The sequence below is a fragment of the Cupressus sempervirens genome, chromosome 8 (genome assembly GCF_028749045.1).
Source record: "Cupressus sempervirens isolate cs-2001-9-10 chromosome 8, ASM2874904v1, whole genome shotgun sequence".
In the NCBI taxonomy this organism is placed as follows: domain Eukaryota; kingdom Viridiplantae; phylum Streptophyta; class Pinopsida; order Cupressales; family Cupressaceae; genus Cupressus; species Cupressus sempervirens.
Genome location: NC_143125.1, coordinates 591,740,001 through 591,753,050, shown reverse-complemented (window position 1 = coordinate 591,753,050; position 13,050 = coordinate 591,740,001). Strand labels below are relative to the sequence as shown.

Here is a 13,050-nt window from a genome sequence, read left to right as displayed (position 1 = left end):
TAGGTGTGTCAAGGCAAATATCTATAGGCAGTTCATCCATACCATCTAGGTTAACTCCGAAGAGGACCTTTGTCCTAAGATGGTTTTCTACGAGGAGCATTTTTTGGATTTGAAGGATAAATTTAATGTCCACCCTTCCTACTTATTCCACCACTGATTTCATTCCTTCCGGATCCCCTTTGGTTCTTTTTGAGTGGGTTCTCATTGGCTCTTCTTGAGACAACCATCGGATTGACAAAGAGCATAGGATCTGTTAGCTTTGTAGTATCAGGGATGTTGATTGTGAAGTGTACTTTATCTTTTGATGCCCTTTACATTACAAGATTAGAGGGAGGTTCTATTGTCTTTGCAAGGAGGCGCAATCTCTCTCCACCTTCTTTAAGTACATGAATCGAGAGTGCCTTGTTCTTTATCTTCAGGAAGCCATTAGACTGAGGGACTGTGCAATCCAACACTAACATCTTGCCATGCCTTAGTCTCGCCATCTCATCACCTCCTTCACCGAGCTTCAGTTGTCTAGCGGGTTACCTGACTTCATCAAGAGCACTGTTGTGGTTAAGCAAGGTTGCCCTCTATCACCAACTTTGTTCAGTATCTACATTGATGAGCTTGAGAGTTTTCTTTAGGACCATACTCTTGTAGGTGATGGTTGTCTTCTCCACCATGTCTTGATTTCTATTCTTGTCTTTGCCGATGGCATTGTTCTTGTGGTTGCCTCTTCGAAGGGCTTGTAGAGACATCTTGATGGTCTAGCGTCTTTTTGTGCTTTGAGGGACTTGACAGTCAATTTACGAAAGACCAAGAGGCACCTAAGACCTCTCACCTCCATTTCTATTAGAGGGGTGTGGAGGTGGAGATTTCTTCCTAATGCACTTATCTAGGGGTTAATTTCTTTGGACCCTATTTCAGCATTAGAGCTTCCCTTCAAAAATGGATCAACAAGGGGTATGGTTCTTTGGCTCTCCTTGGGCAACAATTTTTTTGACACCACTTTTAGGACACTTTGTCCAAGAAGATGCTTATGGGTACTCTTATTAGACCCACTGTATTCTATGGATTGGTGGTGTGGGTTCCATCTCCGCTGGATTCCAATTGGGCTTCTACTGAGTGGGTTTAAACTTTAGATTTTCCTTCTTTAGTGCATCATTAGGTGCAAGCAGTCCATCCTGCGATACATTATTCTCTCAAAGTTTGGGGTCGCCCCTTCAAGCTTGAGGCCATATTTGATTTGTGTTGGTTCTTTCATCACCTTCGGGGCTTTTCTTATTCTATTAAGGGATGTCATAGGTATGCTTTCCTGACTTACTGCTCATTGGAGTCTATTGTTGCTTCAATGTCCTCCGATCTCGTGGTTGGTTTTTTGAGATTGTGGCCCTCCTTGGGTCTATAGGGATCGAAACTGATCGTCTCTGCCCCTATAAATACCCTCTTGATGCCTCCCTTATATTCTCTCTCCCTGGTAGGAGATGAATAGGTGTGTCAAGGCAAATATCTATAGGTACTTCATTCATACCATATAGGTTAACTCCGACAGGGACATTTGTCCTATGATGGTTTTCTACGAGGAGCACTTTTAGAGTTGACGGACGAACTTATTGTCTACCCTTCCTACTTATCCCATCACTAGTCTCACTCCTTCCAAGCCCCCCTTGGTTCTTTTAGAGTGGGTTCTCATTGGCTTTGTCCTAAGACAAACTATCAGATTGACAAAGAGCATATGATTTGTTAGCTTTGCAGTATGGGGGAGGTTGATTCTGAAGTGCACTTTATTTTATGTTGCCCCTTATATTACAAGATTAGAGGGAGGTTCTATTGTCTCTTCAGGGAGGCACAATCGCTTTCCACCTTCTTCAAGTACACGAATCAAATGCTCCTTTTTCTTTATCTTTAGGAAGCCATTAGACACAGGGACTGCACACTCTTAACACTGACATCCTGTGATGCCTAGTCTTGTCAACTCATTGCCTTATTCATCCAGCTTCAGCCAGCACACGACACCAGGCGACAACTTGTCCTTACCCCTTGTTCCAAGACCATGAGCCTAGAATGGGTTCTTACCAGCAGCAGTCTTCATCTTCCAAGAATATTTTGAGGTGGTCTGGACCTCCATCTAGCCCCATGGTTTAGCCTTCAGTGTTGAAGTTCTTTGCAGTTTCTGAGGATTCTTAGTGTGGCTCTGGGGGTTCCCCCTACCCCGCTTTGTTTTGTTAATGTTTCTGTTGCTTCTCCAAATATTGTTTGGTATCCTTACTGTGGGCTAGCCCTCTTTGTTGTACTCGGCAGTCCCTTTGACCTTTTGTTGTCTATTTGTTGTACATCAATAAATTTATCTTGCCTAGTCATTGCCCAAATTACTAGTGGAACAAAAAAATAAGTTGCCAGTTTTAGTACAAGAACAGATGCATGTTGAAAGTTTGGATAAGCTGGTATGGCAATAAATTTTAACCTAGGTACGAGTACTGTCTATATATATCTATATAACACTAGCAAGAAATCAGCTGAGACAACAATCAGTGGATTTGTTATACCAAAGTTCCATATGAAACAGTGATAATGAGTCATAGCAGCTATTCATTTAGTGACAACTGTACAAATCAGTAAAGTTATTACAGAGCATAAAATGATAAGTAATTAATGGTAGGGGTACTGCATCAATTCATATCAAAGTTGATTTCTGCTTTATATAAGAAAGGTGTGGTTTAGTATGAGTGACGTTGTGAGCTTTCTAAATTTTCTTGGAATTGAGTGCTTCATTGTCAGTGTTATTTTTCAGTAATTGTACGATTTACAAGAAATGTATAACCAGCCAGATATCAGCTGAGACAGAATGAGTGAATATGTTATACTAATATTCCATATTAAGCAATGATAATCTGTCATAACAGCAATTCATTTAGTGATAGCTGTCCAATGTCATTGAAGTTATTACAGAGCATAAAATAATAAGTAATTAATTTTAGGGGACTGCATTAATTCATATCAAAGTTGATTTCTCTTTTGCTAAGGTGGGCGTGGTTTAGTATCATTAACAGTGTGAGCTATCTAAATTTTTCTTGGAATTGAGTGCTTCATTTTCAGTGTTGATTTCTAGTGATTGGTGTGATTTACAAGAAATTTATATCAAAAATTGATTACAACATGTATTATTGACATTAAAGGATATTAATTTAAGTCTTCAATTGTTTTTCAGGTTTTAGAGGCATCTGGGATTCCAAAAGGTTCTGGTCAACGAAGTCATTCTGTTGTAGAAGCTCCACTAACCATTAACATACCTAGCTCCACTAGTGTTGCTGATGTGCACACAAACAATCAGCAATCAGTGATTTCCACACAAGGAATGAATATTACTGTGCCAGTTTCAATCCAAAAGCAACCTTTCCCAGCAGTATCTTCCTCAGATTGTATTGATGGAAATGTATCAATGAGCTCTGTCCATCCACCAAGAAGGAAGAGAAAATTGTGGACTGCAGAAGAGGACCAAGAGCTCATTGCTGCAGTCCAAAAGTGTGGCGAAGGGAACTGGTCAAGTATTCTGAAAGGAGCTTTTAAGCATGATCGAACAGCATCTCAGCTGTCACAGGTATATATCATATAGAAGTCTCTTAATTTTAAAAATATTAGTTGAAAATAAATGAGCTTTCATGTCTTCATACCAGGTAATTAAAAGATATTGTCCATAATGTTGTGGAATGGATTCCAAAAGAAGGGGTGACCAAAGATTTGTGACAGCCAATCTCATTTTCTGGATTTACATGTACACGTGTATACTATTTAGATATCTTAAAGAATTAAGTACATGTGTTCCATGTTCTTGAACACATCAAAATCACAAATTTGATGGGTATTTTTGCTTGTCTACTATCAGAGGCCTAGGATCAGGCATGATGCATCATTTGAAGCGATTTATTACTTATAGACTATTGATATTCATCCATCATAGATGAATCAGTATGCAATGCTGCTAAATTATTGTGTAAATAGCTTCTTCACCAAATCTAGTGGCAGAGAACACAGTCAAGTATCATCAGGCTAAATTACTAGACAGAAATGTTATATAAAATGGGAAGGGAGATCAAGTTGAGAAACAGCATTGAAAGAATCCAAAGGTAGAAGCCATATAGGGTTTTCATATGTTTCTAGATAGATATACAAGAATTTTTACGTTAAAACCCTATATGGCTTCTACCTCTGGATTCTTTCAATGCTGTTTCTAAACTTGATCTCCCTTCCCATTTTATATAACATTTCTGTCTAGTAATGTAGCCTGATGATACTTGACTGTGTTCTCTGCCACTAGATTTGGTGAAGAAGCTATTTACACAATAATTTAGCAGCATTGCATACTGATTCATCTATGATGGATGAATATCAATAGTCTATAAGTAATAAATCGCTTCAAATGATGCATCATGCCTGATCCTAGGCCTCTGATAGTAGACAAGCAAAAATACCCATCAAATTTGTGATTTTGATGTGTTCAAGAACATGGAACACATGTCGCTAGACTTTCTGCAAAGGGTATTTGAGTATTGAATTAAATATGAAGAACTTGACCATACTCAATATCATTGAGATTGTTTCCATTCTTCAATTATATTCTGGATGTGATTCTTGTTAAGCTCATGGGCAATTGAAGCTGCAGTAGTCAACTGTTCATCTCGGATACGAAAAACAAATAGCACACCTATAAGAATGCACCGAGCTATCCATAAGGATTTTTCTTAATAGTTGTTAACCCATTTCTAAACTTGCCAAAATAAACTTTTGTGCCAAAAATACTTGAGCTAATAACCTATGAATCAAAATTATCCCCAATCATCCACCATTCTTTTGCTTCTTGCCATCTCTATGTGTAACCTCCATCTGTTCAATCAAACCTTCAGGAGCAGCATTGTAGATTGCAGGAAATTATGAAGACAGTCAATTTTTGTAATTTTGGTTAGAGTTGGCGCAAAATCCTTTCATGAGAAGTATCTTGGTAATATTACATGGAATATAGCAAGTTTTCATGCACAAATGCCTACTGGTTTAGGAAAACTTATAGAGTGGTTTATAAAAATAATTACATATGCAATTTCATAACAACTGAGGAAAATTGTTTGACAAGGATGTGTGCGGTATCATTATTGACTTGAGCAAAAGTTGCACGTTAATCTTCATTTCATGGATTGGGGGGTTTCTGACGAATTTATAAGATCTGTGTATTTTGCATTGACTGCAAATGAAGACATCCAAGCACTGATGTCAAGGTTCATAAGTGAAGAATTCCTATAATTGTTTTATGGAGAAGTGGAATTTTAAGAGACTTGACATGCTTAAATGACTTGAATGGTTACAATAGCATCATTCATCTCCAATGAAATTTTAATTTCTTCTTCATATGTTGGAAGAAAGAGAGAGATGCAGAAACTAAGCTTCCTCATTGCCACGTTCGAGAAAGTTGTTTACTCATCCATGAAGGCACCAATGAGTTATGTAGGATGCACTTTACACTCAAACAAGTAATTGATATTATAGAACGGGTCATTTTAATGGCTTTTCAAAGTAACTTGAACTACCAATGAATTTGTGAACAAATTTCTCAACACAGTCAAATAAACCTTGCATAGTACAATGCATTGATCTTTTGGCTTAGTTTCCAATTCATTCTAAGTTACTGATAAAAGTTGGGATTGACTTTCTATGCAGATGACTAGGCAACAAACCTTGGATTAGCCTTTTTGATGAGTTGCTTAATTGTTTTTAATAACTGAAGAAGTTACGAATATGCCTTTGAATGCCAAATACAGAATGGGTAACTTAGTTCAGTTTTCAACACAATTCAAATTGCCAATGAGGTTAAGGATAATCCTTTTGTAATGGGTAATGGGTTTTAGTTCGCTGAATAATAAGAGTAGGGCACCACACTCCTCAGGAAGTGCTGATGGAGAAGCGAACATTGCCACATAACAAGAATATAGAGAAAATAATGAGTTGGTTATATAACTGCTTGTTTTCTAAAGTAGATGTGGACAAAACATGGAAATATAGATAAACATGAAGTGCAATTTGAGAGAATGCTTTAAGATATGTCATCCTGTGAAATAGAAATATTGCAGGATATGCAACAAAGCGATATGTTGAAAAAGCTTCAGAAACTTTTGAGCAAATGAAATTAATAGGTTGCAAAACCAAACTCCACGACTATCAGCATCTTCCTTGTTTGACTGCAATGAAAATCTTGGGACAGGTTATGATGTCCATCAAAAGTGAAGAACCCATGAATCGTATTGCATATTGGGAAGCACTGTTAAGAAAGTTGGTAATGCCTGTTTACACTAGATCTGCATGACTTTCAAGCAAATGCAACAAGCAGTTAAATTATCACTCCTTGTGCCAATTTTTTTGTTGTCAGATTTTATAGTTGGAAATACTCTCATAGTCTTGCATGCCAAATGTGGAATCATAGAGAACAAACCTGAATTGTTTGACAGAATGCCTCAAATGCCTGTCATCTCATGTATACTGCAATTGTGAGATATGCACAAAATGTCTGTGCCAAAATGTCTCTAGCAAAATTTCAGGGGCATCCATAAAAACTCGATAGAAAAAAGTTTTTTATTAAGTACTGTAGTTACAAGTTCCCTGCTCAGTGCAAATACAAAAGGTGGAACCATAAATGCAGTACATTGATGGTTTAACACAAATCCTCCTAGAGATGTCACCTCATGGAGTGTAGTGATTGCAGGATACGAATGGGATACATTTTTTGAGATCTTTAAAAATCTTTAAGACAACGGCAAAAATGAGGCAAAGTTTGACCATTTTGAATAGCTTTCTGCAAATCTGTGCAACAAAATGAATACTTTGGACCATTGTACTTTATCCATCAGAGCATAACAGAAGGTACAACTTTTGACAGATATTATGTTACAACTTTTGACGAATCTGTGGAATCATAGATAAAGCACTATAATTGTTTGACAAAGCACTCCAAAGAATGTTATTGCATGGTATGCTAAATTACAGGATATTCACAACATAGATTTGTTGAAGTTTTTTAGAACCTTTTGCACATTAATGCAAGCTGTGGGACAGCATGTGGACATGTTAGTAAAATGTGGATGCATAGACAAAGTGCATGAAATGCTCGACAGAATGCTACTAATAGAATGTCATCACATAGAATGCAGTGAAATAGATTGTTGAAAAGCCTATAAAGACTTTTAAGAAAATGAAATTGGCGGTTGTGTGGCATGTGAAATATCTAAAGCAGTGCTTCAAAGAGATTTCATCTTGTAAATGCAATTATTACAGGATACACACTTAAAGATTTGTTGAAATGTAATGGTAGGTACAGTGCGAAGTCCTGCAACTTCTGTCAGCACCCTGTCTATGTCAAAGTGGGACTCATAACTGTTTGTTATTCAATTCTTAGCAACACTAAATTTCTGTTATGGTGGTTAAGATAGATTATGAGGGGGCTATCTTTCTTTGGTGAGTGGTTAAGAAAATATTTCCTTAAATTGGTTCTAACGAATATCACCACTCTCTTTCTTGATATTGTTATACAAAGTCTTGTTGGAGTTACCTCTCACATTTGCAATAGATGAGATGGCTAATACAAACATCACTGCCAGTATTACAATATATAAAAACACAAAGCAATATTCAAATCCTACGCCTACCAATAATTGGGATCATTCATATTGACGCACCTATTTATTTTACAATATATAAGCTCCATATAAGACATGCTACAAGATTATGGAGTGAGATCTGGTAGAACTGCAAATCTTGGAGTTCATTTTTTTTTAATAAAGTATACCATGTTCTCATCAAGGTGGTTACTTTAACCATTATTGACTCCAATTCTACCAAAGGCATTTGAAGAGACTCTATCACAAGTATAGGACACGTGATATACATATGAACTTCTCAAATCCGGATGATGGATTTGTGTTGACACTTGCTAAATCTAGTGACCTTGAACTCATTAAGAAGGTTGTGATATTTTGTGAGGGTCTGTGATACTATTTAGATCTGTCTTTCCGGTGGGTAAGGAAATGTTGAAAAGATTGAAGAATTGGAGTGAGGAACTCAAATAAGATATTTGAAGAAGGAAGGTAGTAATTTAAGATCAAAATCTCCTTTTCAAATGAAATATTTTGAAGTTACCAACAATGAAAGGTAATAAGATTAAGATTGGAAATATCCCAGGTCAAATTGTCAAAACCAAGTCACACAGTGGGTTCAACCTTCGAGCTAATATTGTTAAAATCTTGATAATCCCGTCGAATAGTTTTTATTTGAGGAAAGATAACATGGTGTTGGAAATAATATTTTAATATAGGGTATGGTGAAAGACCCATTTCTCTTGTATCTTAGTATCTTAAGGTTACTATGGTGACCATGGGGAATGAGGTAGTTGTATGAATGTCATGAAACTTGACCATGATCTCAAAGATCAATTATATAAATGGCCATAGTGAATATTCACTCTACCATTTGACCCAAATATTGATTAATCCCATCATGAGCCCCACCCTACCCACTACCACGTAACGTTAATGAGTCTTTTGTAATGTTTTGTTCAGAGATGATAACAATGAACATATCTTAATCTTTGATAAAGTCAGAAAAGATATTGATAGAATCATAGATGCATTGAATAGGTTAGGTGTCACTTGTAATCATCAAAGAGTGTCAAACAATTGGATGAGATCGTGAAAAGATTTTGCCACTTAAGATGACCAAGAGTTCATAGAAAGAAACAACTCTTACTAGATGTAGATGGAGTGCGTATCCCCAAAGGCCAAGTCATTATTGAGCAAGTAACACATGGATTAAGAGAAGACACAATGCTCATCTCAGTGCAAGATATAACTTGTTTTTTCATTAAAGTTATAGGTTTCATAATACCTATTTGTAAAAAGTGACCTATGTTATTCTACCCAAAAGTTAGAATTTGGATGATTTATAGTGATGTTAGGTCAATCCTAATTTGTTCCTAAAAGGTTAGTTACCAAAAGCAATTAGTTTGGTAGTTATGCAAAGTGATTTAGGTGGTTACAGAAAGTGGCTATGGGTAACTTATCAGGGAGATCCTATAATACTAGGCTAATCCAAATGCAAAGGGAGATTTACAGAAAGTCTGGACAAATTTCTAGAGAAACTATGATCATACTTTGTACCTAAAGGGTTTTTGACCTTGCATATATCCAAAAGCATAATGAAGCATGCATTGAGTTTGTATGTCTGAATGTATTCATGAGGTATTATTATTAATTACCTGCTTAATTTAGTAATCCCTTTATGAATTGGTGGAATTAATTGGTTTCAGTTCAATGATCTATGTAATTGATTTGATGAAACACATCATTTCTTGGTTTCTTGACTTGTAAGTTATATGTGCTAGTATACCCCATCTCTTCATATGTTGAGATTTTTTGTTGTGTTTCTTTCATCATCATTGCATATCAAAACATACTTTATCATGCAAACCCCCTTGTTATTGATATCATTTATGGTCGTATTGGTACTCTTATCTCTTTGAGTTGGGTTTTTGTTATCCATCCTCTTTTAGTTTTTGGTTCTCTTTTACTTCTGGTTAAAAGTACACAAAATCCCTAAAAACTGCCATCATATTAAGGGAGCTGCCCACTCAAATATAGAGGAAGATGTTATTCCATCACAATCTCTCCAATAGTTGGAATGGTTGTCACTGCTCTTTGGGCAAACAAGGTTAGAGAAACAATTGCAATGAAAAATCTGTTTACCAACAATACCAATAGTCTATGGTCCATGAAAGAGATTCATTATATCAACTGATTCCACATGTAATTTGTTCCACAGATTTGGTGTTTGTATTTTGTATACAATATAGTGATACTGTCATATCTTGGAGCAATAGAAGGATAGCATGAAAACAAAGAAAAACAAGACATTTAAGGGTTTTGGTTGAATTGCCTTTTCTGGTTGTTCACTATTCTGACAATTGTGCTATTTACCATTCTGACAAGTTTTATTTGGTTATTTAAGGATTCCTGGCAAAGGCAAAGGAACCACCCACCAGAAGTGGGAACATGTTATAAACTGACTAGTCATTTCATCTAACCTAAGGGAACGTATATTGTTAGAATTCAGTGCTATTTAGTTTTGTTATTGTGAGCTATTGCAGTTTACTACTGTGCTTAGAAATAAAGGTTAAACAGCTACAGTTTATAATTTTTACAGTATATTGTCAAAGAGAATTCTATAACTTGTAAATTAAGGTGTCATAAACCCTCAATATTTTGATAATGAGCGTGGTGTACTTTTATTTCACTGGGATGACTTTTCAATTCCTGATAATAATATCCACTGTATTGATGTTTAATTGTTTTATGTCTTTTGAATGTTTTCTAGTCTTGTTTACAACTTAATGCCGCTTTTGCATTGTTCCAGAGATGGTCTCTTATCAGAAAGCGCAATGTTGTTTCAAGTCAAAGTAATCTTGGAAATTCAAGCACTTCGTCTGGACCTGTAGATCTACAGCATTCTTCAGCTTTGGTTGTTCCAGTAACCGCAACCATATCATCAGGCGTTAGCGTAACTGTGACTGTTGGTCCAACAATTGCAGGTATTTAAGTCTTGTCTTTTGGCTTATTCCAACTTAGTTTCTCTATTTTTCAACTGGGATATTATGTTTTAGTGGCAGATTATTGAGTAATTTGCATACATTTAGGTTGAACTATGAATAAAATAAAATGAATAAACCATTTTCATGCCTCACAGTCACTGGAACCACAACTGGCACAACAGCTGTAACAATACCTTCCAGCTCATTGACACTACCGACTGCTTCAACTGGGTCAGGGAGCTCTTTAATCCATTCAACTGCCAGAGCAGCATCGGAGAACACTACATTGCAGTTACCTCAAGGTCATCAAGGCGTAGAGCAAGGACCTCTTCATGGGATTGCTGGTTCTTCAAGTCTCTGTGCCACACCTTCCTCTGTAAAGTCTAGACCTAAAAGCAAAAAGCATACAGTTAATAAATCAAGTACAGGTCGCATGATTAATCCTATGCCACCTCCGGCCACGACTACAGCCATGTCATCAGTTTCAACACCAGCAAAAACTGCAGTGCCCATACCTGCTGCAAGCCATGGTTCTGGAAGATATGGGATCAATCCAGCTACTCAGTGTGGTATAAGTGAAGCATTATGTCATGGGAACTCAATGCCATTGAGTGGTCCTCATCCATTGGTCCAAGCTGCTGCAGTTGCAGCCGGAGCACGAATAGCTCCTCCATCAGCTGCTGCCTCTTTACTTAAAGCTGCACAATCTGGGAATGTTGTGCATTTTGGAGTAGGAGGAGTTCAATTAGCAAAATCGGGATATGCCACTCAGGCAGGGACTGCATGTGGAACAGCAGATAACATTAGGTCTAGTAATGTTTGTATTAGTAGCAGTGCAAGGGTATCATGTGCTGCTGGCAGTAATATGAGGGCTTCAAATGTGCATTACATACGAACTGGATCAGTATCATCTCCTCCTGTTTATACAGGTGTAATGCCAAGTGTTCAGAGATTGCCCACTTCACAACCAAAGGGTCATACAGCAAAAGCTGTTACAACTGCCGCATCAAGTTCCCAATCTTCTAGGGTTAATCTGCTAACAGGAACAACTTTGCCATCAAAACAAGCTTCTGAAAGCTGTGGTGCTCCTCAAGCACAAAGCTTTGGTATGTCTCCATCCAACGTTTCTGTTCTCACTAGCAAAGGAAATTCTAAGTCTCAAATTTTCCCATCTATTACAGAGGCATCTCAAATGTCTCAATCAGAAAATTATTTGAAACCTTCAGTGAGTGAAACCATCTTATCAGTACCTCCAGTATTAACTTCCACTGCGAGTCAGATGTCTACTGAGCAAGCTGCAGCCATTTTACAGCCAGCTGGTGAAATCTGTAGTGGAGCATCAAGTTCTTTATTGACATCCAATTCCCCTTATCCAGAGATTGAGGCTTGCCAACTTACTAATGCCCCTGCTAACATAAGCTCTGTCCCAACTGTATGTGAGGATATAATTCTAAATGATGTTGTAACAATTCAAGAGGGTAAAATCACGGAGCTGAGAAATAATTATTCTTTATCTACTGCTAGTGGAAATTCCCAACATCAGGCATGCTCTGAAAGGCACAATCCTGGGGAAACAGCAGCTAGCCCTGAAAAGCATATGCTTGGGGAAACAGCAGCTAGCTCTGAAAGCCATGTGCTCGGGAAAACAGCAGCTAGCTCTGAAAGACATGTGCCCATGGAAACAGAAGCTAGCTCGGAAAGGCATATTCCCGGGGAAGCAGCAGGTAGCTCCGAATGTGCTGATGTCAGAGCCACAATTGAGGTACATAATGAGAATGAAAGTGAAAATATTGTAGAAATTAAAGATAGGCCAGGATCACTACCTGTTGCTTCACACCAAAATGTGTCCAGCTCAGCACAAAATGATATTTCTGTTGACAGTACTGTTGTAAATGGAAGGTAAGTTAGATTATGTGAATTCTTGTTGTTTGCAGATTGATGCAAGTTCTAATAACATATTGTTGTGAAGATTCTTACTGAATAAGCATCTATCCTTTCTTGATGCACACACTGATGAATGGTAGAAATGGAACAATGGGCTCTCTTGACATATATGACCTAAGATAAGTTATAACAATTAATTGATTACTTCACTGTAATAATTTTTACAGTAGCTGACTGGTGCAATATCTTGTAGAAGTATGATTTGCATTGGGAGTATTTATGTGGCATTACTGATTCCCAGTTTATTTCTCAATTTGATTCCACCTGGGAAGTAGTACATGACACATTTTTATAATTTTTTTGAATCCATATTGTTACATAATTAAAATTAGAATCCAAAGCTGGTCGAACTCAATTTTCAGATTATCATAATGTTAGGGCCTTTGTTGGGTACATGCAAGTCACAATTTGATGACATTTAGCACCTGTTAACTAATCGAGCAAACCTATGTCATTCAAGAATGCAACAACATGCAGGAGAACGCCAAGCTTCTGCATGTAATGGC

General features: G+C 37.2%; 1 protein-coding gene across 2 annotated transcripts in view; it reads left to right on the top strand.

Annotated features, from left to right (window-relative positions):
* Window positions 1–12,727, top strand: part of LOC149543822 (Homeodomain-like superfamily protein) — a 116,484-nt gene extending 103,757 nt beyond the window's left edge. For both annotated transcript variants that reach the window (XM_089798509.1, XM_089798508.1), the window contains 3 exons: window positions 3,191–3,580; window positions 10,426–10,600; window positions 10,756–12,727. In XM_089798509.1, coding sequence (XP_089654635.1) covers window positions 3,191–3,580; window positions 10,426–10,600; window positions 10,756–12,503 — 2,313 coding nt within the window. In that variant the 3' untranslated portion in view covers window positions 12,504–12,727. The remainder of the gene's footprint in view (window positions 1–3,190; window positions 3,581–10,425; window positions 10,601–10,755) is intronic.
* The last annotated feature ends 323 nt before the right edge of the window (window positions 12,728–13,050 follow it).